At 52.2% G+C, this 26399-nt stretch overlaps 3 protein-coding genes across 3 annotated transcripts in view; all 3 read right to left on the bottom strand.

Annotated features, from left to right (window-relative positions):
• LOC140353401 (uncharacterized) overlaps positions 1-2551 on the bottom strand; it is a 110701-nt gene extending 108150 nt beyond the window's left edge. The window contains exon 1 of the mRNA XM_072437952.1: positions 1621-2551. Within this exon, the coding sequence (XP_072294053.1) occupies positions 1625-2464 (840 nt within the window). The 5' untranslated portion in view covers positions 2465-2551 and the 3' untranslated portion in view covers positions 1621-1624. The remainder of the gene's footprint in view (positions 1-1620) is intronic.
• Positions 1-26399, bottom strand: part of LOC140353380 (uncharacterized) — a 257995-nt gene that overhangs the window by 16974 nt on the left and 214622 nt on the right. The window lies entirely within an intron of this gene.
• Positions 7527-26399, bottom strand: part of LOC140353379 (excitatory amino acid transporter 5-like) — a 28554-nt gene continuing 9681 nt past the window's right edge. The window contains exons 2-11 of the mRNA XM_072437914.1: positions 26192-26271; positions 24760-24975; positions 22566-22608; positions 21503-21710; positions 20984-21083; positions 19702-19935; positions 9245-9439; positions 8613-8747; positions 8336-8438; positions 7527-7670 (exon numbers count right to left, since the gene is read on the bottom strand). Coding sequence (XP_072294015.1) covers positions 7530-7670; positions 8336-8438; positions 8613-8747; positions 9245-9439; positions 19702-19935; positions 20984-21083; positions 21503-21710; positions 22566-22608; positions 24760-24975; positions 26192-26271 — 1455 coding nt within the window. The 3' untranslated portion in view covers positions 7527-7529. The remainder of the gene's footprint in view (positions 7671-8335; positions 8439-8612; positions 8748-9244; positions 9440-19701; positions 19936-20983; positions 21084-21502; positions 21711-22565; positions 22609-24759; positions 24976-26191; positions 26272-26399) is intronic.

Here is a 26399-nt window from a genome sequence, read left to right as displayed (position 1 = left end):
GTGCTCCGTGTGTTTCCGTTTCCGCCAAGACAGAGCTCGTGCACACAGCGCCCCCTCGTGACGTACCGCCTGTCACCAACTTGTCTGTGGGCCTGGATGATCTTTAAGAATAAACTGAAAGGTAATTAAGAAATGATCTGTCAACAAAGGGTTTTGAGGGAAGACAATGATGTCACTAACCTCTATTCCATACGTTAGGACAAGATCCAGAGTGTCCTAATGACTGAGTCGCTGTATTTACATTCTGAGTGAAATCGATGCTGTCTAACAAGGCGCTGAAGGCATTACTGAGAGAGTCATCACTCACGTTCACGTGGATATTAAAGGCTCCAGCTATAACAATTTCATCCCAGACTAACTAAGTTTGATCTAAAGTCAGAAAACTCTGTTAAAAACTCCAGGTCGGTAGATAACTATGAACAAAACTCCTATTTGGTTTCTTATATTTGGACACGTGATTGACACGAGGCTTTAAATGAGTAAAATACATTGTTAGTTTTAGGACTCATGAGATCACTGCCACACCACCACCTCTGTGCTCCTGGAGGTCTGACAGTTTAATCTATGAGAGACTGCGAGAGGCGAGGATCCTTCTCAAGATCTTTATTTGGAGCAAGCGGGAGAAGCAGCTTTTGTGCTGAATGTCTCGATTCAGACTTCATCAGTTTAACCTTTGTTTAAATAGCAGTTATTTGCATCAGATGTGACGTCAGCCTTAAGATTATTTAAAACAGTTTACAGAAAATGAAGTTTACAGATATTAAGTTGACAATAACAGGTTGATATATGATAAATTTGACACATGAAGATGAAACGCTGACACATAAAGTTTCCACAACTACAACGCAGACAAATTAAGGGCAGTTGAAAACCATTTTGATTCCACATATTCGACGAACCCAAAGGAGCAAAACGGACTTTAGATGATGAAAACTGACCTCATGTCCAGCGAGAGCAGCAAACCACAAAGCACTCCTCCTGACAAATGTCAAAGTTTTCATAAATGCAACAGAAACCGTCAATAGTTTGTAGCCGGAGCCAACAAAGGTTCTGATCCGGTCGTGGTGAAGGGCCTGGTTCTTGACACGGTTCCTCTGTAGAATTCGTGCTGAAGGGCCTGGTTCTTGACACGGTTCCTCTGTAGAACTCGAGCAGAAGGGCCTAGTTCTTGACACGGTTCTTCTGTAGAACTCAAGCTGAAGGGCCTGGTTCTTGACACGGTTCCTCTGTAGAACTCGAGCTGAAGGCCCTGGTTCTTGACACGGTTTGTCTGTAGAACTTGTGCTGAAGGGCCTGGTTCTTGACACGGTTCCTCTGTAGAACGCGAGCTGAAGAGCCTGGTTCTTGACACGGTTCTTCTGTAGAACTCGAGCTGAAGGACCTGGTTCTTGACACGGTTCCTCTTTAGAACTCGTGCTGAAGGGCCTGGTTCTTGACACGGTTCCTCTGTAGAACTCGAGCTGAAGGGCCTGGTTCTTGACACGGTTCCTGTGTAGAACTCGTGCTGAAGGGCCTGGTTCTTGACACGGTTCCTCTGTAGAACTTGAGCAGAAGGGCCTGGATCCTGACACGGTTCCTCTGTAGAACTCGTGCTGAAGGTTCCTGTTCAGTTTATGTCACAAAGTTACAGTTTGTGTTTTCTCATGTGGACATTTAGGGAAGATTTATGAATAAATGTTTTCTTGCAGAACGAACAGCTGTAAGGTTTCTCTCCAGTGTGAAGTATCATATGAACTTTCAGATGAGGACTTTGGGCAAAGGTTTTGCTACAAACCAAACAGCTGTAAGGTTTCTCTCCTGTGTGAGTTCGCATGTGTACATTGAGATTACCTATATAGGCAAATGTTTGCTTACAAACTGAACAACTGAAAGGTCTCTCTCCTGTGTGAACTCTGTTGTGTATTTCCAACCTCCGTTTGGTCTTAAATTTCCTCCGACAGTCAGAGCACTCATATTTCTTCTTCTCTCCTCCTGAGATTGAACTGTCAGGTTTCTCTCCGTCGTGAACTTTGCCGTGTCTTCTTAAGTTATTTTGAGTCGTAAATCTCTTCTTACAGACTGTACAGCTGTAAGGTCTCTCTCCTGAGTGAATTCTCATGTGATGAATTAAAGACGTGTGGCCAGTAAATGTTTTATTGCAAACTGAACAACTGTAAGGTCTTTCTCCTGTGTGAATTCTCATGTGCACTTTGAGTTGACCTTTATAGAGATATGACCACTGACACACTGGGCAGCTGTAAGGTCTCTCTTTTGAGTGAACTCTCACGTGATCATCCAATAAGGTTTGTTGAGTAAATGTTTTCTTACAAACTGAACATCTGTATGGTTTATCTGTGTGTGTGCTCATGTGTGTATTTAGATTACCTTTTTGGGCAAATTTTTTTTTACAAACTGAACAACTGAAAGGTCTCTCGCCAGTGTGAGTTCTCATATGAACTTTCAAGTGATGATTAGTAGTTAGCATTTTTTCACAAACTGAGCACTCGTGTTTCTTGTCTCCGTCTTCTTCTCCTCCTCTTGCTCCTCCTCCTCCTCCTGCTCTTCTTCCTCCTCCTCCTGCTGCTCTTCCTCCTCCTCCTGCTGCTCCAGTCCCTGAGCCGTGTCCCTCTGTGACAGTGGCTCTGCTCTCTGCTCCACACTTGAATAGACCCGAGTTGTGTGCAGATGTACTTGTGTCTTTTATCTGGACTTGGTTGTAGTGGTCTCCATCAGCCTCTGTCTCCATCTGTGCAGTTGAACGGCTGGCTGGAGGTTCCCAGTTTTCATCACTGTCAGTGTCAGAGGAGTTCTCAGTTTGTTCCTCAGTGTCAGAGGAGTTCTCAGTGTGTTCCTCGGTGTCAGAGGAGTTCTCAGTTTGTTCCTCAGTGTCAGAGGAGTTCTCAGTTTGTTCCTCGGTCTCGGAGTGTAAATCCTTTCCTCTTTTGTGCAGGCGTTTCTTTCTGGTTGGTCGTTGTTGGAGCAGTGAAGAGTCGTTGATGGTTTGGGTTTGGCTGCGAGTCTTCATAACTGCCTTTTCACGAACTGGATAGATGAAGGGTTTGTCTGCTGACAGTTCAGTTGTCTTGTTTCCATCACACAGTGAAAATACATCACTAATCACAATGTTTGGAGTCTTGTTCTTTGAGCTCTGTTCCTCTGGTTCCTCTTTTATCAGTGGAGTCTCTGGGACTTCCTGCTTCACACCTGCAGGAGAGAAGGAGAAATTAAGGCAATTAATAAATATATAAATAATTTGCAAACAGGTTCTAATAATTTAGATGAATAAGTGGAGTAGAGGTGGACCTTTCAAAGACAGGCTTTGGTCTTTGAGAGCCAGAGTTCTTGCTGATTGGCAGGTGTTCAAATCCTTATTATTTGCAGCAATAACATAGAAATTAATGATTTTAAAATATGATTTCCGGATTTGTTTTTTCCAGACCCCTCCATCATTTCTACGTGGGAGAACTGTTCAAACATCAAAGCCTCAGTGATCCATGTGTGTGGCATTGACTCAGATCCTCAGATTGGAGTGTCAGATTCTACAGTCTGTTTATTAGGAGTTGGACTTTGGCTTCTCTGGGGTCTTTGCCGAGGCCCTTCTGTGCTTTGCCCATGTATTGATCCATGGGGCATGGTGTGTGTGTCTGTCTGCGTATGTGTAGTGTACGTGTGTGTAGTGTACGTGTGTGTAGTATACGTGTGTGTAGTATACGTGTGTGTACGTGTGCGTGTGCGTGTCTTCTTACTCTGCAGTGAGGGCTCTTCACTCTTCACACACACCGCAGTGCACTCTGGGAGCTGCAGCAAATGTTCCTCTGGTTCCTCTTTAATCAGTGAAGTCTCTGGAGCTTCCTGCTTCACACTGGGATCAGGGCTGAAGTCCATCTGAACACCTGCAGGAGAGAAGGAGAAACATACAATCATCACAACATGTAATATAATTATATATAATATATTTTAATTAGGAAGTGAAAGTCTCGAACTGACTTATGTTCAAGCAGCGCTGAGACTGTGTGTGTGTGTGGTGTGTGGTGTGTGGTGTGTGGTGTGTGTGTGTGTGTGTGTATAAACTGTTCCTCCTCCCACACAGACCAAGGTCAGAACGTTTTGTACTTTTAGTTAAACATAAGCTGCTATCTATCATGAGCAGAAAGAGCAAACAGAACCAGCTACTTTCAGTAAGAACATTTTGTATATTCAAATGTAGGAAGAATACGCTTTTCATTTTGTTCATGAGCTGTTAATATTGTTCACAAGCCCGCGAACAAAACGGCACAAAACGAGGAAGAAAAGTAAAAACAATATGATTTTCAAGTTTGAAGGCGCAAATCAGACAGGAAAAAGTTTTTATACGTGCACATTTACAGGGGGAAATGGCAAAGTTTTGAGAAGACAAAACAAAATCATGCAAATGTGTTTTTTTTACCTTTTACCCTCATATCATTTGCTTCTTTTTAATCATCTGGATCCCACAGACCTGCAGCAAACGCGTCATCAGGTTTAATCTGTTTGTATTCACATTTTCATTTGTCCAGTAGACTGGACAAAAGACTGTAAACGTGTCTTATTGTGGCTAAAAGTCTCAGGAAACGAGCTGCTTTGGTTTAGTTTAGTCCCAGTTTAGGTCCAAGTCTCCCACGTCTCATCAAAGTCCAAAGAACAGAAGCGAAACGTCACAAACCTGGATCATCTTCATCTTCATCATCTTCTTCTTCTTCTTCTTCTTCTTCTTCTTCTTCTTCTTCTTCTTCTTCTTCTTCTTCTTCTTCTTCTTCTTCTTCTTCTTCTTCTTCTTCTTCTTCTTCTTCTTCTTCTTCTTCTGTGTTTTATGGCAGTTGTTACGTCACCGTCGCCATCTGTCGATAAACTTTAGACTTTATTCTTTGGACTTTTTTGAAGCCACAAGTCGCTGCGGGAGCCCATGGTCAGGAGTCCCGCAGCCCCGTGTCACGTGCCACGCGGAAGTGCTCCGTGCGCTTCCGCCGTGACAGAGCCCGTGCAAGCAGCGCTCCCTCGTGACAAGAGCTGACATCGCACGTGCGTTTCTGTCGATCAGTGAAATATTTTAGACACATTTCACCAAATAAATGTTAAAACATGGCGACTTTATGTCATAACGTCATTATCTTTGTTATAAAAAGTATTTTCTATGAGTTTTATGGTTTGTATAGTCCAGAGAAACGTGATCAAAATACAGTTATTGACCTCTGCTGTAGTTGGACTGAAAATACTAAGAACTGATCCTTATTTGAAAAGAAAAATCACAATTACACTTTTATTTCAGATATGATTAATTATTTATCTCATATTATATATATAACTATATGAAGAGCTCCTTTTCTTTTTACTCAATCACAAGTATAAGTACTGGGACCAGGTGGTATGGACGATTTTTTTCAGCAAATTTTTTATCATATTTCCTCGTGGCGTGGATAAATCATTTGTCCTGCCACGTATCAATCATAAAACGCACCTACCGCTCACCTGCAGCCGCGTGCGGTTCGTCCGCACGTTTCCGCGTGCCTAAGCGCATGGATCTATCATAATATAGTTGTGTACGTGTACGGGGCAAAATGAAGACGGAGAAAGACAGTTCGAGCTGACGCTGAAGTGGACAGAAATCTACGGAAGACGAGCGATGCGATGCGCTCCGTTGCGCTAATAAACAAACGCACGTGTGTGTTGTATCGGTCCGCACGGGGGAGTGCGCATGCGCACTTCCGCCTGCGTTCTCAAATCGCCGAAAAATCGTCCATACCGCCTTTAAGTAAAAGTACACCCAAATACTCTTATATATTTCTAGTGACTAGTTACTTTAAGTATTTAAGTACACTGACATGGTTAAAGGGCCATTATCAGAATAAGATGATTCCATGTCTTAAAACACACTGACTCACATATCTTAAACATTTAAAAGTGACACCAGCAGGAGACAGACATGTTTTATCAATGATTTAATTTAATAATGACTAGTTTTCATTTTAGTTTAGCATATTGTTTAGCTCAGGTGGAAATTGTTTTATTCTTTGAACTGATTTTTCTAAACGCTCACGTAAGAGGGCATTTAGCATTCTTACAAACTCGAGGTCATTAAAATTAAAAAATGCTAAATTGTAATCTGACTTCATCATCATTGTACAAATGTGTGCTGAATGAATTGGTTTTGGCTAAATTTAGGTGTTTTTTTAATTCCATTTTGTTCATACCAGGCTGAAAAGTGTCACATTATTATGATTCTGAGCCTGAAATGCAACTCAATTACGTATTTGAGTATTTGTACTTAGTGATATATCTTCTTTGGTGTACAAAATAGAATCTAAAAATATGAAACGTTGAGTAAAATAAAATAAACCCCTCCTCCTCCTCGGGTGGGACCAGGTAAAGTGCAGTGAGGTTTAATCTGTAGATTACCGAGTTTGGTCCTCACGCATTTGAATTAGAAACTGTCCCTGGGCAAAAGCAACGGCTCAACAAAGACAATCTGAGAGGCCAATTTAAGCCACAAGCCACAAGCCTGCAAGACCCGTTTACCATCAACAGGGCAGGTGACAAAACGCAGCCTTGGGGGACTCCTGTTAAAGAACACGTTTAATGCAGAGTAAAGAACAAGCACATTTTCAAAAAGACAGATATAAAACAGAGGTGACGTTGGCAGAGACTGAAACGAGGTCCGACATGAGTTAAGGCAGGTCCACTGCTCTTTCACAACCACAAGGGCTGGAGCACTTCAGGAGGCACGTGCTTTAAAGTGCACACTACCTCGACAACAAAACTACATTCAAGACGATTAAAGACCAAAGAAAGAATAGATAAAATTGTGTCAAACTAAAATAGAAAATGCCCCATCTGTGGCGCACTTTGGAACTACAAGTCTATGATCATTGGTCATCATAACGACTGTGGCTCATTTACAGCTTGTTATTGAGATAAACATAGATTTTTCTGTCTCTGGTGTCTCTGGAGGCGGGTCAAACTGTCTCCTGAGCGTCCCTGGGTTCACCGTCCGATGTAGCAGACCAAGATGAGGTATAAGCTACAAACACTTCCACAGCACAAATATTGAAAACAAAATAAAACATATTAAAAAAGAAAAATACAACCATAATATCAAAAATGTGACTTCAACTGAAGCCGGTGCAGCTGCATGCCCGCATGCCCCGGACCAAGAGACGAAGAAGACGAGAGAAGGCACTTCTCTAAGGAAGGAGGAACCCAAACTCTCTGAACTCCAGTGAACACGGGTCGGAGGTTTCCGATGAGGTCAGATGTCAGAGGTCGAGAGCCGCTCTAAAGGCCTCACACCTTTCATTCATAATCCACTCCTCTGCACAGCTCTGGGTCCTGACCAGGGTCCAGACCAGGGTCTAGGCCAGGGTCCAGGCCAGGACTTCAGCGATCTTCAAAGTCCACTGCTCAGTCTGGTTAGAAGCAGCGTTCAGACGACTTGGATCCAGCCCTGGTTTCGGCCTGGTTCTGTCCTGGTTCCCTGGTTCTGTCCCGGTCTTTAGTCCAGGTCTAGACCTGGTTCTGTCCCAGTCTTTAGTCCAGGTCTAGACCTGGCAGACGTTGTAGTAAACGGTGTGTCTTTCGCTGACCGAGTCGTCGTCGTAGAGACAGTGTTTGTGCGAGTGCAGTTCTGTCATTGGGACGTTGACGCTGTGGGGTTTCTCGGTGCCGTACGAAGGGACTCCCTGAGACAAAAACATAGACAAACTGTGAGGTATGTGAGCTTCGTGAGGTCTGTGAGGTCAGTGAGGTATGTGAGGTCAATGAGGTATGTGAGGTTCGTGAGGTCTGTGAGGTATGTGAGGTCAATGAGGTATGTGAGGTTCGTGAGGTCTATGAGGTCTGTGAGGTCTGTGAGGTCTGTGAGGTCAGTGATGCCTGTGAGGCCTGTGAGGTCTGTGAGGTCTGTGAGGTCAGTGATGCCTGTGAGGCCTGTGAGGTCTGTGAGGTCTGTGAGGTCTGTGAGGTCTGTGAGGTCTGTGAGGTCTGTGAGGTCTGTGAGGTCTGTGAGGTCAGTGAGGTCAGTGAGGCCTGTGAGGCCTGTGAGGCCTGTGAGGTCTGTGAGGTCTGTGAGGTCTGTGAGGCCTGTGAGGTCTGTGAGGTCTGTGAGGTCTGTGAGGTCAGTGAGGTCAGTGAGGCCTGTGAGGCCTGTGAGGTCTGTGAGGTCTGTGAGGTCTGTGAGGTCTGTGAGGTCTGTGAGGCCTGTGAGGCATGTGAGGTATGTGAGGTATGTGAGGTATGTGAAGTCTGTGAGGTCTGTGAGGTCTGTGAGGTCTGTGAGGTCAGTGAGGTCAGTGAGGCCTGTGAGGCCTGTGAGGTCTGTGAGGTCAGTGAGGTCAGTGAGGTCTACCTTCCCGGTCTCGCTGAGGGGAAAGTCTTTTCTACAAAGATGAGCAATGATTCCTGCAGCTAAAGCGTCGCCAAGAACGTTGATCATTGTCCGGAACCGATCTCTGAAACACACAAGCAAATACTTCAGTTTAAAGTACTGTGGAAGGTACTTCAGTTTAAAGTACTGTGGAAGGTACTGCAGTTTAAAGTACTGCGGAAAGTACTTTAAAGAAGGAGAAGGTCAGAACATCCACACGACGTCGGGATCAAGCGAGTGAAAGAAGATTGACACTCACAGGATCCAATCGATGGCCACGATGAGAGTGATGTCATCAGGAGGAAGGCCGACCGAGGTCAGGACTATCACCATGGTAACGAGTCCGGCCTGAGGGATCCCGGCCGCTCCGATACTCGCCGCCGTCGCCGTGATGCTGGGAAAACAAAACACATTTAGAACACGGGGAGAACATGCACACGCACTGCCCCGGCTCCACCTGATGTGACTCACAGTTCACACAGAACATGGGGAGAACATGCACATGCACTGCCCCGGCACCATCTGATGTGAGTCAGTTACACACAGAACATGGGGAGAACATGTAAACGCACTGCCCCGGCTCCACCTGATGTGACTCACAGTTCACACAGAACATGGGGAGAACATGCACATGCACTGCCCCGGCACCATCTGATGTGAGTCAGTTACACACAGAACATGGGGAGAACATGTAAACGCACTGCCCCGGCTCCACCTGATGTGACTCACAGTTCACACAGAACATGGGGAGAACATGCACTGCCCCGGCACCATCTGATGTGAGTCAGTTACACACAGAACATGGGGAGAACAAGCACACGCACTGTCTTGCTTGTCTTCTCCCTCTGCTGGTTCCTGGCAGTGTAACCGTGGTGACCAGGGGGTTCGTACCTGATGGTGACGAGTTGTCCGAAGTCCAGCTCGTAGTCGTTGACCTGTGCGATAAAGATGGCCGCCACCGCCTCGTACAGGGCCGTGCCGTCCATGTTGATGGTGGCGCCCACGGGCAGAACGAAGCGTGCGATCTGGCGGTCCACGTGGCAGTTCTCCAGCAGACACTTCATGGTGATGGGCAGCGTCGCCGAGCTGAGGGGGCACAGCGCTGATGTCACATGGTGCTCCTGGTTTATGGTCAATATCTCTACTGGTATCACCAGGTTCAGCATGTTCCGGGCCCGGAGAAGTGGGGCCAACACGCGTGCACATGATCCCCTCAGAACACATGGTCCCCTAAGAGCACATGGTCCTCTCAGAGCGCACGGTCCCCTCAGAGCGAGCACATGGTCCCCTCGGAGCGAGCGCATGGTCCCCTCGGAGCGAGCGCATGGTCCCCTCGGAGCGAGCGCATGGTCCCCTCAGAGCGCATGGTCCCCTCAGAGCGCATGGTCCCCTCAGAGCACATGGTCCCCTCAGAGCCCATGGTCCCCTCAGAGCCCATGGTCCCCTCAGAACGTATGGTCCCTCAGAGCGCATGGTCCCCTCAGAGCGCATGGTCCCCTCAGAGTGAGCACATGGTCCCCTCAGAGCACATGGTCCCCTCACAGAACATGGTCCCCTCAAAGCACATGGTCCCCTCAGAGCCCATGGTCCCCTCAGAGCCCATGGTCCCCTCAGAGCCCATGGTCCCCTCAGAGCCCATGGTCCCCTCAGAACGTATGGTCCCTCAGAGCGCATGGCCCCCTCAGAGCGAGCACATGGTCCCTTCAGAGCTCATGGTCCCCTCAGAGCGTGCACATGGTCCCCTCAGAGCGAACACATGGTCCCTTCAGAGCACATGGTCCCCTCAGAGCACATGGTCCCCTCAGATCACATGGTCCCCTCAGATCACATGGTCCCCTCAGAGCACATGGTCCCCTCAGAGCGCATGGTCCGCTCAGAGCGCATGGTCCGCTCAGAGCGCATGGTCCGCTCAGAGCGCATGGTCCCCTCAGAGCGCATGGTCCCCTCAGAGCGCTTGGTCCCCTCAGAGCACATGGTCCTGAGAGCGAGCACATGGTCCCCTCAGAGCGCATGGTCCCCTCAGAGCGCATGGTCCCCTCAGATCGCATGGTCCCCTCAGATCGCATGGTCCCCTCAGATCGCATGGTCCCCTCAGATCGCATGGTCCCCTCAGAGCGCATGGTCCCCTCAGAGCCCATGGTCTCCTGAGAGCGAGCACATGGTCCCCTCAGAGCGCATGGTCCCCTCAGAGCGCATGGTCCCCTCAGAGCGCGCACATGGTCCCCTCAGAGCGTGCACATGGTCCCCTCAGAGCGAGCACATGGTCCCCTCAGAGCGAGCACATGTTCCCCTCAGAGCACATGGTCCCCTCAGAGCACATGGTCCCCTCAGAGCACATGGTCCCCTCAGAGCACATGGTCCCCTCAGAGTACATGGTCCCCTCAGAGCATATGGTCCCCTCAGATCAAGCGCATGGTCCCCTCAGAGCGCATGGTCCCCTAGGAGCCCATGGTCCCCTAGGAGCCCATGGTCCCCTAGGAGCCCATGGTCCCCTAGGAGCCCATGGTCCCCTCAGAGCCCATGGTCCCCTCAGAGCCCATAGTCCCCTCACAGCACATGGTCCAATCACAGCACATGGTCCCTTCAGAGCACTGTGTCTCTTCAGAGCCCATGGTCCCCTCAGAGCGAGCACATGGTCCCCTCAGAGCGAGCACATGGTCCCCTCAGAGCGAGCACATGGTCCCCTTAGAGCGCATGGTCCCCTCAGACACATGGTCGTCTCAGATCGTATGGTCCCCTCAGATCTCATGGTCCCCTCAGATCACATGGTGCCCTCAGATCACATGGTGCCCTCAGAACACATGGTGCCCTCAGAACACATGGTCCCCTCAGAACACATGGTGCCCTCAGAACACATGGTCCCCTCAGAGCACATGGTCCCCTCAGAGCGAGCACATGGTCCCCTCAGAGCGCACGGTCCCCGCAGAGCGAGCACATGGTCCCCACAGAGCGAGCGCATGGTCCCCTCAGAGCAAGCGCATGGTCCCCTCAGAGCGCATGATCCCCTCAGAGCGCATGGTCCCCTCAGAGCGCATGGTCCCCTCAGAGCGCATGGTCCCCTCAGAGCGCATGGTCCCCTCAGAGCGCATGGTCCCCTCAGAGCGCATGGTCCCCTCAGAGCCCATGGTCCCCTCAGAGCATATGGTCCCCTCAGAGCACATGGTCCCCTCAGAGCACATGGTCCCCTGAGAGCGAGCACATGGTCCCGTCACAGCACATGGTCCCCTCACAGCACATGGTCCCCTCACAGCACATGGTCCACTCAGAGCGCATGGTCCCCTCAGAGAGCGGATGGTCCCCTATGAGCGGATGGTCCCCTAGGAGCCCATGGTCCTCTCAAAGCCCATGGTCCCCTCAGAGCCCATAGTCCCCTCACAGCACATGGTCAAATCACAGCACATGGTCCCTTCAGAGCACATGGTCCCTTCAGAGCACATGGTCCCTTCAGAGCCCATGGTCCCCTCAGAGCGAGCACAAGGTCCCCTCAGAGCGAGCACATGGTCCCCTCGGAGCGAGCACATGGTCCCCTCAAAGCACATGGTCCCTTCAGAGCACATGGTCCCCTCAGAGCGACCACATGGTCCCCTCAGAGCGACCACATGGTCCCCTCAGAGCGACCACATGGTCCCCTAAGAGGGTCCCTCACAGCGAGCACATGGTCCCCTCAGATCGCATGGTCCCCTCAGATCACATGGTCCCCTCAGAGCACATGGTCCCCTCAGAGCACATGGTCCCCTCAGAGCACATGATCCCCTCAGAGCACATGGTCCCCTCAGAGCGCAGGGTCCCCTCAGAGCACATGGTTCCCTGAGAGCGAGCGCATGTTCCCCTTAGAGCGCATGGTCCCCTTAGAGCGCATGGTCCCCTTAAGAGCGCATGGTCCCCTCAGAACGTATGGTCCCCTCAGAACGTATGGTCCCCTCACAGCACATGGTCCCCTCACAGCACATGGTCCCCTCACAGCACATGGTCCCCTCACAGCACATGGTCCCCTCAGGGCGAGCACATGGTCCCTTCAGAGCACATGGTCCCTTCAGAGCACATGGTCCCTTCAGAGCCCATGGTCCCCTCAGAGCGAGCACATGGTCCCCTCAGAGCGAGCACATGGTCCCCTCAGAGCGAGCACATGGTCCCCTCAAAGCACATGGTCCCTTCAGAGCACATGGTCCCCTCAGAGCGACCACATGGTCCCCTCAGAGCGCATGGTCCCCTCAGAGCGCATGGTCCCCTCAGAGCGCATGGTCCCCTCAGAGCGCGCACATGGTCCCCTCAGAGCGTGCACATGGTCCCCTCAGAGCGAGCACATGGTCCCCTCAGAGCGAGCACATGTTCCCCTCAGAGCACATGGTCCCCTCAGAGCACATGGTCCCCTCAGAGTACATGGTCCCCTCAGAGCATATGGTCCCCTCAGATCAAGCGCATGGTCCCCTCAGAGCGCATGGTCCCCTAGGAGCCCATGGTCCCCTAGGAGCCCATGGTCCCCTAGGAGCCCATGGTCCCCTCAGAGCCCATGGTCCCCTCAGAGCCCATAGTCCCCTCACAGCACATGGTCCAATCACAGCACATGGTCCCTTCAGAGCACTGTGTCTCTTCAGAGCCCATGGTCCCCTCAGAGCGAGCACATGGTCCCCTTAGAGCGCATGGTCCCCTCAGACACATGGTCGTCTCAGATCGTATGGTCCCCTCAGATCTCATGGTCCCCTCAGATCACATGGTGCCCTCAGATCACATGGTGCCCTCAGATCACATGGTGCCCTCAGAACACATGGTGCCCTCAGAACACATGGTCCCCTCAGAGCACATGGTGCCCTCAGAACACATGGTCCCCTCAGAGCACATGGTCCCCTCAGAGCGAGCACATGGTCCCCTCAGAGCGCGCACATGGTCCCCTCAGAGCGTGCACATGGTCCCCTCAGAGCGAGCACATGGTCCCCTCAGAGCGAGCACATGTTCCCCTCAGAGCACATGGTCCCCTCAGAGCACATGGTCCCCTCAGAGCACATGGTCCCCTCAGAGCACATGGTCCCCTCAGAGCATATGGTCCCCTCAGATCAAGCGCATGGTCCCCTCAGAGCGCATGGTCCCCTAGGAGCCCATGGTCCCCTAGGAGCCCATGGTCCCCTAGGAGCCCATGGTCCCCTCAGAGCCCATGGTCCCCTCAGAGCCCATAGTCCCCTCACAGCACATGGTCCAATCACAGCACATGGTCCCTTCAGAGCACTGTGTCTCTTCAGAGCCCATGGTCCCCTCAGAGCGAGCACATGGTCCCCTTAGAGCGCATGGTCCCCTCAGACACATGGTCGTCTCAGATCGTATGGTCCCCTCAGATCTCATGGTCCCCTCAGATCACATGGTGCCCTCAGATCACATGGTGCCCTCAGATCACATGGTGCCCTCAGAACACATGGTGCCCTCAGAACACATGGTCCCCTCAGAGCACATGGTGCCCTCAGAACACATGGTCCCCTCAGAGCACATGGTCCCCTCAGAGCGAGCACATGGTCCCCTCAGAGCGCACGGTCCCCGCAGAGCGAGCACATGGTCCCCACAGAGCGAGCGCATGGTCCCCTCAGAGCAAGCGCATGGTCCCCTCAGAGCGCATGATCCCCTCAGAGCGCATGGTCCCCTCAGAGCGCATGGTCCCCTCAGAGCGCATGGTCCCCTCAGAGCGCATGGTCCCCTCAGAGCGCATGGTCCCCTCAGAGCGCATGGTCCCCTCAGAGCGCATGGTCCCCTCAGAGCCCATGGTCCCCTCAGAGCATATGGTCCCCTCAGAGCACATGGTCCCCTCAGAGCACATGGTCCCCTGAGAGCGAGCACATGGTCCCGTCACAGCACATGGTCCCCTCACAGCACATGGTCCACTCAGAGCGCATGGTCCCCTCAGAGAGCGGATGGTCCCCTATGAGCGGATGGTCCCCTAGGAGCCCATGGTCCTCTCAAAGCCCATGGTCCCCTCAGAGCCCATAGTCCCCTCACAGCACATGGTCAAATCACAGCACATGGTCCCTTCAGAGCACATGGTCCCTTCAGAGCACATGGTCCCTTCAGAGCCCATGGTCCCCTCAGAGCGAGCACATGGTCCCCTCAGAGCGAGCACATGGTCCCCTCGGAGCGAGCACATGGTCCCCTCAAAGCACATGGTCCCTTCAGAGCACATGGTCCCCTCAGAGCGACCACATGGTCCCCTCAGAGCGACCACATGGTCCCCTCAGAGCGACCACATGGTCCCCTAAGAGGGTCCCTCACAGCGAGCACATGGTCCCCTCAGATCGCATGGTCCCCTCAGATCACATGGTCCCCTCTGATCACATGGTCCCCTCAGAGCACATGGTCCCCTCAGAGCACATGATCCCCTCAGAGCACATGGTCCCCTCAGAGCGAGCACATGGTCCCCTCAGAGCGCAGGGTCCCCTCAGAGCACATGGTTCCCTGAGAGCGAGCGCATGTTCCCCTCAGAGCGCATGGTCCCCTTAGAGTGCATGGTCCCCTTAAGAGCGCATGGTCCCCTCAGAACGTATGGTCCCCTCAGAACGTATGGTCCCCTCACAGCACATGGTCCCCTCACAGCACATGGTCCCCTCAGGGCGAGCACATGGTCCCTTCAGAGCACATGGTCCCTTCAGAGCACATGGTCCCTTCAAAGCCCATGGTCCCCTCAGAGCGAGCACATGGTCCCCTCAGAGCGAGCACATGGTCCCCTCAGAGCGAGCACATGGTCCCCTCAAAGCACATGGTCCCTTCAGAGCACATGGTCCCCTCAGAGCGACCACATGGTCCCCTCAGAGCGACCACATGGTCCCCTCAGAGCGACCACATGGTCCCCTAAGAGGGTCCCTCACAGCGAGCACATGGTCCCCTCAGAGCGACCACATGGTCCCCTAAGAGGGTCCCTCACAGCGAGCACATGGTCCCCTCAGATCGCATGGTCCCCTCAGATCACATGGTCCCCTCTGATCACATGGTCCCCTCTGATCAAATGGTCCCCTCAGAGCACATGGTCCCCTCAGAGCACATGGTCCCCTCAGAGCACATGGTCCCCTCAGAGCGAGCACGTGGTCCCCTCAGAGCGCAGGGTCCCCTCAGAGCACATGGTTCCCTGAGAGCGAGCGCATGTTCCCCTCAGAGCGCATGGTCCCCTCAGAGCGCATGGTCCCCTTAGAGCGCATGGTCCCCTCAGAACGTATGGTCCCCTCAGAACGTATGGTCCCCTCACAGCACATGGTCCCCTCACAGCACATGGTCCCCTCACAGCACATGGTCCCCTCAGGGCGAGCACATGGTCCCCTCAGAGCGCATGGTCCGCACAGAGCCTATGGTCCCCTCAGAACGTATGGTCACGTCAGAGCGAGCACATGGTCCCCTCACAGCACATGGTCCCATTAGAGCACATGGTCCCCTCAGATAACATGGTCCACTCAGAGCGCATGGTCCTCTCAAAGCCCATGGTCCCCTCAGAGCCCATGGTCCCCTCAGAGCCCATAGTCCCCTCACAGCACATGGTCTCTTCAGAGCACATGGTCCCTTCAGAGCACATGGTCCCTTCAGAGCACATGGTCCCTTCAGAGCACATGGTCCCTTCAGAACCCATGGTCCCCTCACAGCACATGGTCCCGTCACACCACATGGTCCCTTGAGAGCGACCACATGGTCCCCTCAGAGCGACCACATGGTCCCCTCAGAGCGACCACATGGTCCCCTCAGAGCGACCACATGGTCCCCTAAGAAGGTCCCTCAGAGCGAGCACATGGTCCCCTCAGATCGCATGGTCCCCTCAGATCACATGGTCCCCTCTGATCACCTGGTCCCCTCAGAGCACATGGTCCCCTCAGAGCGAGCACATGGTCCCCTCAGAGCGAGCACATGGTCCCCTCAGAGCGAGCACATGGTCCCCTCAGAGCCCATGGTACCCTGAGAGCGAGCGCATGTTCCCCTCAGAGCGCATGGGCCCCTCAGGGCCCATGGTCCCCTCAGAGCCCATGGTCCCCTCAGAACGTATGGTCCCCTCACAGCACATGGTCCCCTCACAGCACATGGTTCCCTCACAGCACATGGTCCCCTCAGAGCGAGCACATGGTCCCCTCAGAGCGCATGGTCCCCTCAGAGCCCATGGTCACCTCAGAGCTCATAGTCCCCTAACAGCACATGGTCCAATCACAGCACATGGTCCCTTCAGAGCACATGGTCCCTTCAGAGCACTTGGTCCCTTCAGAGCCCATGGTCCCCTCAGAGCGAGCACATGGTCCCCTCACAGCACATGGTCCCCTCACACCACATGGTCCCCTCAGAGCGACCACATGGTCCCCTCAGAGCGACCACATGGTCCCCTCAGAGCGACCACATGGTCCCCTCAGAGCGACCACATGGTCCCCTAAGAAGGTCCCTCAGAGCGAGCACATGGTCCCCTCAGATCGCATGGTCCCCTCAGAGCGCATGGTCCCCTCAGAGCACATGGTCCCCTCAGAGCGACCACATGGTCCCCTCAGAGCGACCACATGGTCCCCTCAGAGCGATCACATGGTCCCCTAAGAGGGTCCCTCACAGCGAGCACATGGTCCCCTCAGATCGCATGGTCCCCTCAGATCATATGGTCCCCTCAAAGCACATGGTCCCCTCAGAGCGAGCACATGGTCCCCTCAGAGCGAGCACATGGTCCCCTCAGAGCGAGCACATGGTCCCCTCAGAGCGAGCACATGGTCCCCTCAGAGCCCATGGTACCCTCAGAGCACATGGTCCCCTGAGAGCGAGCGCATGTTCCCCTCAGAGCGCATGGGGCCCTTCAGAGCCCATGGTCCTCTCAGAACGTATGGTCCCCTCACAGCACATGGTCCCCTCACAGCACATGGTCCCCTCAGAGCGAGCACATGGTCCCCTCAGAGCGCATGGTCCCCTCAGAGCGCATGGTCCCCTCAGAGCCCATGGTCCCCTCAGAGCCCATGGTCCCCTCAGAGCCCATGGTCCCCTAACAGCACATGGTCCAATCAGAGCACATGGTCCCTTCAGAGCACTTGGTCCCTTCAGAGCCCATGGTCCCCTCAGAGCGAGCACTTGGTCCCCTCACAGCACATGGTCCCCTCACACCACATGGTCCCCTCAGAGCGACCACAAGGTCCCCTCAGTGCGACCACATGGTCCCCTAAGAAGGTCCCTCAGAGCGAGCACATGGTCCCCTCAGATCGCATGGTCCCCTCAGAGCGAGCACATGGTCCCCTCAGAGCGCATGGTCCCCTCAGATCACATGGTCCCCTCAGAGCACATGGTCCCCTCAGAGCGACCACATGGTCCCCTCAGAGCGACCACATGGTCCCCTCAGAGCGACCACATGGTCCCCTAAGAGGGTCCCTCACAGCGAGCACATGGTCCCCTCAGATCGCATGGTCCCCTCAGATCACATGGTCCCCTCTGAGCACATGGTCCCTTCAGAGCACATGGTCCCTTCAGAGCCCATGGTCCCCTGAGAGCGAGCACATGGTCCCCTCAGAGCGAGCACATGGTCCCCTCAGAGCGAGCACATGGTCCCCTCAAAGCACATGGTCCCTTCAGAGCACATGGTCCCCTCAGAGCACATGGTCCCCTCAGAGCGACCACATGGTCCCCTCAGAGCGACCACATGGTCCCCTAAGAGGGTCCCTCACAGCGAGCACATGGTCCCCTCAGATCGCATGGTCCCCTCAGAGCACATGGTCCCCTCAGAGCACATGGTCCCCTCAGAGCGAGCACATGGTCCCCTCAGAGTGCAGGGTCCCCTCAGAGCGCTTGGTCCCCTCAGAGCCAATGTTCCCCTCAGAGCGCATGGTCCCCTTAGAGCGCATGGTCCCCTTAGAGCGCATGGTCCCCTTAGAGCGCATGGTCCCCTCAGAACGTATGGTCCCCTCAGAACGTATGGTCCCCTCACAGCACATGGTCCCCTCACAGCACGCACATGGTCCCCTCAGGGCGAGCACATGGTCCCCTCAAAGCGCATGGTCCGCTCAGAGCCCATGGTCCCCTCAGAACGTATGGTCACGTCAGAGCGAGAACATGGTCACCTCACAGCACATGGTCCCATTAGAGCACATGGTCCCCTCAGATAACATGGTCCACTCAGAGCGCATGGTCCTCTCAAAGCCCATGGTCCCCTCAGAGCCCATAGTCCCCTCACAGCACATGGTCCCTTCAGTGCACATGGTCCCTTCAGAGCACATGGTCTCTTCAGAGCACATGGTCCCTTCAGAGCACATGGTCCCCTCACAGCACATGGTCCCCTCACAGCACATGGTCCCGTCACACCACATGGTCCCCTCAGAGCGACCACATGGTCCCCTCAGAGCGACCACATGGTCCCCTAAGAAGGTCCCTCAGAGCGAGCACATGGTCCCCTCAGATCGCATGGTCCCCTCAGATCACATGGTCCCCTCTGATCACATGGTCCCCTCAGAGCACATGGTCCCCTCAGAGCGCATGGTCCCCTTAGAGCGCATGGTCCCCTCAGAACGTATGGTCCCCTCACAGCACATGGTCCCCTCACAGCACATGGTCCCCTCACAGCACATGGTCCCATCACAGCACATGGTCCCATCACAGCACATGGTCCACTCAGATCACATGGTCCACTCAGATCACATGGTCCACTCAGATCACATGGTCCCCTCAGATCACATGGTCCCCTCAGAGCGACCACATGGTCCCCTCAGAGCGACCACATGGTCCCCTAAGAAGGTCCCTCAGAGCGAGCACATGGTCCCCTCAGATCGCATGGTCCCCTCAGATCACATGGTCCCCTCTGATCACATGGTCCCCTCAGAGCACATGGTCCCCTCAGAGCGCATGGTCCCCTTAGAGCGCATGGTCCCCTCAGAACGTATGGTCCCCTCACAGCACATGGTCCCCTCACAGCACATGGTCCCCTCACAGCACATGGTCCCCTCACAGCACATGGTCCCATCACAGCACATGGTCCCCTCACAGCACATGGTCCCATCACAGCACATGGTCCCCTCAGAGCGCATGGTCCCCTCAGAGCGCATGGTCGCCTCAGATCACATGGTCCCCTCAGATCACATGGTCCCCTCAGAGCACATGGTCCCCTCAGAGCACATGGTCCCCTCAGAGCGAGCACATGGTCCCCTCAGAGCGAGCACATGGTCCCCTCAGAGCGAGCACATGGTCTCCTCAGATCACATGGTCCCCTCACAGCACATGGTCCCCTCAGAGCACATGGTCCCCTCAGAGCACATGGTCCCCTCAGAGGAGCACATGGTCCCCTCAGAGCCCTTCACTTGGCCTCGGTGCTGGTCGGAGGTGCTGATTGGCAGTAAGTGTAGAGTGATGAGTGAATAATACTTGAAGGTAAGACACTGCGCTCTGACCTGGAGGAGGTTGCGAGTGCGATCACCATGGCCTGCAGCAGGCCTCGGATGTACTTAAAGGGGTTTTTGTGCGTCAGGATGAAGTAGAAGAGCGGTAGAAGGATGAGTCCGTGAACGAAGAGTCCAGCCAGGACCGTGATGCCGTACCAGCCCAGCTTCTTCCCCAAAGTGCTCGGGTCGGCCATGTCCAGGATCTTCCCTGCAACCAGGAAGATGATTCCGAACGGGAAGTACCTGAGGAGGGAGGAAGACCGGGTTAGAACCAGGACCAGGACTGAACCAGGACCAGGGCTGAACCAGGATCAGGACTGAACCAGGTCTGAACCAGGACTAAACCAGGACTAAACCAGGTCTGAACCAGGAGGTAATGGGTGTAAGTGGATGTGACGTCCAGAGCGAGTGTTGTGCGTGAGATTATCATCAGTGTCACTCTCTGGCGTCTCAGCTCGTCTGTTTTAATCAGATCATGTGCCTAGGCAAAGGGGGCGGGGTTAATCACGGGAAGGGGCGGGGCTTACATCACTGAAGCAGGTTTTAGGCACACGACGGCAGCAGTGGTCAGGAGGTCAGAGGATCAGCACCTTAACACAGGCGCGTCCAGACTTTTCACCTTAAGGACGCATTTTGAAACGTTTACTGAGCCACAAATGGGCCAGAGATGAGCCAGAAATGAGCCAGATATGAGCCACAGATGAGCCACAGATGGGCCACAGATGAGCCAGAGATGAGCCAGAGATGAGCCACGGATGAGCCACAGATGAGCCACACCTTTCATCAGACGTTCATGTTAAGGCTGTATCACATCTAAATGTTTAATTTATGATGACAGTATTTTCCAAAGTTTCTATTTTTGATCATTTTGGGCCAATTAAGCAGGAAACCTGAGGGCCGCATTTGGCCTCCAGGCCATAGTTTGGACAGCCCTGCTGAAACACAGAGCAGTGTTTATGTCATCGACTAAAATAAAATGTTGTTGTTGTAGCTTTCGTCAATGTAATTTTCTGACTAAAACATAAAGCAGGTCCAGATTCTGCTGGTCCAGCTCCTTTTGTCTGACCAGCCGAAACCACAGACTTTTACAATATTTTACAAAGATCTGAAACTGTGTTCTGGTTCCACCATTTCAGTTGTGACTGACAGGTAACTGGACCAATCAGAGAGCGGCATGGCCAGAAACAGCATGGAGTGAAAAAGTTATTTAAATTAATCTTTAACACAATCTACAGCAGAGAAAGAGCTTGAGATGGCGAATATTTATGTGCCTTTTCAGGACAAAACTCACCAGACGGCGGCGTTAATGATCTTCATGACGCACTCGTTAATGCACTGACACACGTTCACCAGCGGAGCTCCTCGCTCCCCCATCCGGCCCAGCAGCAGACCTGAGGACCAAAGACATCTGTAACATAGACCTGAGGACCAAAGACATCTGTAACACAGACCTGAGGACCAAAGACATCTGTAACACAGACCTGAGGACCAAAGACATCTGTAACACAGACCTGAGGACCAAAGACATCTGTAACACAGACCTGAGGACCAAAGACATCTGTAACACAGACCTGAGGACCAAAGACATCTGTAACACAGACCTGAGGACCAAAGACATCTGTAACACAGACCTGAGGACCAAAGACATCTGTAACACAGACCTGAGGACCAAACAAAGCACCTAATGACATCACAAGGTGGAACACAGCGTTGTAAGCTGTGCAGACTCCTCAGAACATGGTCCAAATGTAAAGTTTCTATGGGAGACAACAAGCCTCTGCTCTTTGAGTCAGATGCCCTCCCGTCTCACCCATGGTGGCAGAGAAGATGACGATGCCGAGGACGTTCATCTGCTGGCTCGTCCCGGGGGTGGTCTTGTAGTGGACCTCAGGGGGCGGGGTCAGCTCCAGGTACACGGTGCGGCCATTGGGGGCGCTCTCGTCCGGGAACACGTACACGAAGCTGGGCGGCACCGTCCGAGTGGGAACTTTGAGGATGGGAAACAGGTCCGTCTTGTACTGAACACAGAGTCACAGTCTGATACTGAACACACAGAGTCACAGTCGTATACTGAACACAGAGAGTCACAGTCTGATACTGAACACACAGAGTCACAGTCTGATACTGAACACACAGAGTCACAGTCTGATACTGAACACACAGAGTCACAGTCTGATACTGAACACACAGAGTCACAGTCTGATACTGAACATAGAGAGTCACAGTCTGATACTGAACACACAGAGTCACAGTCTGATACTGAACATAGAGAGTCACAGTCTGATACTGAACACACAGAGTCACAGTCTGATACTGAACACAGAGAGTCACAGTCTGATACTGAACATAGAGAGTGACAGTCTGATACTGAACACACAGAGTCGCAGTCTGATACTGAACACAGAGAGTCACAGTCTGATACTGAGCACACAGAGTCGCAGTCTGATACTGAACACAGAGAGTCACAGTCTGATACTGAGCACACAGAGTCGCAGTCTGATACTGAACACACAGAGTCACAGTCTGATACTGAACACACAGAGTCACAGTCTGATACTGAACACACAGAGTCACAGTCTGATACTGAACACAGAGAGTCACAGTCTGATACTGAGCACACAGAGTCGCAGTCTGATACTGAACACAGAGTCACAGTCTGATACTGAGCACACAGAGTCGCAGTCTGATACTGAACACAGAGAGACACAGTCTGATACTGAACACACAGAGTCACAGTCGTATACTGAACACACAGAGTCACAGTCTGATACTGAACACAGAGAGTCACAGTCGTATACTGAACATAGAGAGACACAGTCTTGTGCACTTTAAATATTTAAATATATGTTTATGACAAATAATGAATGATTTACCTGCTGGAATGTGGCCTCCACCAGGTTTGAGGGAACCATGTTTCTGTGGAAACAAAGAGGAGAGTTTATAGACTTAGTATATAGTGTTTATTACACTGTAGTGCACATGTAATAACATCTAGAACAGTTTGTGTGCTTTTATTTGCATAGAATATGAGACGAGAGTCGTGGGAAAGACGCTCTTTTACGCTCGTAAATACTGGAATAGTAAATGCAAATGAATCGACCCGTGTTCAGTTTGAGTCATCCATTTCTTTGTGCCCGCCAAAAGTACGCTCCAAAAGTACGCTTCAAAAGTACGATCAAAAGTACGCTCCAAAAGTACGCTTCAAAAGTACGATCAAAAGTACGCTCCAAAAATAAGCTCTCAACATCTCTATTCACAGTGTCCATGGCAGGAGTTCTGAGGCCCAGATGCTTCGTGAAGAGGAGTGGGAATTGCCAATAACAGTGAACACATCGATGGGACAGACCCACTCATGAACGATGGGCCGCTAGACAGGGCCGCCGGACGGGGCCGCTGGATGGGGCCATACCATGATGTATTTTTCCAACAGATTTTCTGAAAAAATGATTCTGTTCCAAACATGTAGTTTTAGTGAATTTCCCATTCTTCATCCGTCAAAATAAAATGTCTTTCTTTTTTCCACTTATTTTTGATATTTCCAGTTGAGTTGTTGTTAAGATGATTCCCCCAAAGAGTTTGTGCTCAGTCACAACAACTCTAACTTCCAACTAAGCTCCAAATCCTGGTTTAGTCCTGGTTTAGTCCCTGGTTTAGACCTGGTTTAGTCCCTGGTTTAGACCTGGGTTAGTCCCTGGTTTAGTCATGGTTTAGTCCCTGGTTTAGTCCCTGGTTTAGTCCCTGGTTTAGTCCCTGGTTTAGTCCCTGGTTTAGACCTGGTTTAGACCTGGTTTAGTCCTGGTTTAGTCCTGGTTTAGTCCTAGTTTAGTCCTGGTTTAGTCCCTGGTTTAGTCCCTGGTTTAGTCCCTGGTTTAGTCCCTGGTTTAGTTCCTGGTTTAGTCCTAGTTTAGTCCCTGGTTTAGTCCCTGGTTTAGTCCCTGGTTTAGTCTTTGCACATGGAGGTCAGAAGTCCCTGGACGGGTGTGCGGGGGGCATGGTCTGGGTGTGTTTGTGGGCGGGGCTCGTGCACGTGCAGCAGCAGAGATCGTAGCTGCGCGGCGCTGGTAAACGAGCTAATCTGTCTCTCCTGAGAAGTTAAGCTAAAAATACCTCCAAATGCAGCGATCAGCGGCAGAGCTACAAAGATCAGGGACACGGGAGCCGAGGACCCGACCGGGCACCCGACCGGGCAACCGACCGGGCACCCGACCGGACACCCGACAGGGCACCCGACAGGGCACCGACAGGGCACCGACAGGGCACCGACAGGGCACCCGACAGGGCACCCGACAGGGCACCCGACCGGGACAGGACTGGGACTCGACCGGGACTAGGGCTGGAACAAATTTATTGATTATTGAGATTATTGTAAACTCATTTAGTAATCAGGTCAACTCTCTGTGTTGTTTGTGGTTCTGTCCACATGAAACAAAGACTGTCAGATGGAGGCGGGGCCAATGTAACTATAGGCGTTACCAAAGTAAACCTTGACTGAATAAACGATCATGTCACGAGCGGTGAGATCAAAGGGTCGCGTAGAGTTACATGAGTGTTGACATGTGTCCAGGTCACATGGTCAGTGAGTCGTCCAGCAGGTCACATGGTCAGCGCGTCGTCCAGCAGGTCACATGGTCAGCAGGTCACATGGTCAGCGCGTTGTCCAGCAGGTCACATGGTCAGCGCGTCGTCCAGCAGGTTACATGGTCAGCAGGTCACATGGTCAGCACGTCGTCCAGCAGGTCACATGGTCAGCGAATCGTCCAGCAGGTCACATAGTCAGCGTGTCGATGTGGGAGCTGCACTGCCCGGGTCAAATGTCATCAGCTCACAGACTCAGGGCGGGTCAGATGTTTTTACCGTTTTAAATGAGTGTATTTTTATTGCACTTTTCCCCCTGCAAGGCACTGGAGGCACTTCACTAGGACATGTGGGGGACGAGTCTTGCCCAAGGACACAAAGACGTGTCCTCTAGCGCCTCACTGTGGCACCTGGCGTGGTCTCCCGTCCCTTAGCTTCAGACTGGTGAGAAGAGCCTCTGACTTCCTGGTGGTCAGAGTGAGTGACACAGACCTGATGAGGTCCAGTAGGGCGTCGGCTGAGGTCATCACCGGCCCTCCTCCGAGGCGGTTACTCTCCATGTCGGTGCCCACGCCCGGCTTGACGATGAGAACCAGGAGGATGCCCACCACCACCGCGATGAAGGTGGTCCACAGGTAATACGTGACGGTCAGAACGCCCATCCGGCAGCAGGCTTTGGACTCCATGGACGAAAGGCCGGACATCAGGCTGAAACACACAACACACACCAGGCTGAAACACACAACACATACACCAGGCTGAAACACACAACACACACACAAGACTGAAACAAACAACACACACCAGGCTGAAACACACAACACACACATCAAGCTGAAACACACAACACACACACACATCAAGCTGAAACACACAACACACACAAACACACACCAGGCTGAAACACACAACACACACACATCAGGCTGAAACACACAACACACACACACACACACACACACATCAAGCTGAAACACACAACACATACCAGGCTGAAACACACAACACACATCAGGCTGAAACACACAACACACACACACACCAGGCTGAAACACACAACACATACACATCAAGCTGAAACACACAACACACACATATAAGGCTGAAACACACAACACACACCAGGCTGAAACACACAACACATACACACACATCAGGCTGAAACACACAACACACATCAGGCTGAAACACACACAACACATCAGGCTGAAACACACACACAAACCTGGCTGGAACACGAACACACACACAACACACACACACACACACATCAGGCTGAAACACACAACACATACACATCAGGCTGAAACACACAACACATACACATCAGGCTGAAACACACAACACACACCAGGCTGAAACACACAACACACACCAGGCTGAAACACACAACACACACACACCAGGCTCAAACACACAACACACACCAGGCTGAAACACACAACACACACAAACATCAGGCTGAAACACACAACACACATCAGGCTGAAACACACACAACACATCAGGCTGAAATACACACACAAACCTGGCTGGAACACGAATACACACACACAACACACACACACCAGGCTGAAACACACAACACACATACAACACACACAAACCTGGCTGGAACACACACACACCAGGCTGAAACACACAACACACACACAAACCGGGCTGAAACACACAACACACATACAACACACATCAGGCTGAAACACACACACACACACACACACACACCAGACTGAAACACACACAAGGATCCAGGACCAGGATCTGAGCATGAAAAAGTTCTAAATTAATTTTCTGAGATTTCAATAATCGGCCCTATAATCTGGACTGAAAAGGCCTTTTTCCAAACGGAGCAGCCGCAGTGATGAAGATGATGAAGATGATGAAGTTGAGGATGATGAAGATGAGTGAGAGACAAACTGACCTGGAGGTGATGAGAGGTAGAATGAGCATCTTCAGCATACGCATCAGCAGCTCTCCAGGGAACGAGAAGTAGATCTTTGCCTGAGAAAGCCCAAGAGTTTCAGGTGAAATCTGACTCTGAACATCAAACATCTGACTCTGAACGTGTGTGTGTGTGTAAATGTCACCTGTGTGTGTGTGTGTGTGTGTGTGTAAATGTCACCTGTGTG

Source organism: Eucyclogobius newberryi, unplaced genomic scaffold (assembly GCF_026437365.1).
Source record: "Eucyclogobius newberryi isolate DKJ021-1_F unplaced genomic scaffold, fEucNew1.0.hap1 SCAF_9, whole genome shotgun sequence".
NCBI classification, from domain to species: Eukaryota; Metazoa; Chordata; class Actinopteri; order Gobiiformes; family Gobiidae; genus Eucyclogobius; species Eucyclogobius newberryi.
This window is presented reverse-complemented; position numbering and strand designations above follow the sequence as displayed.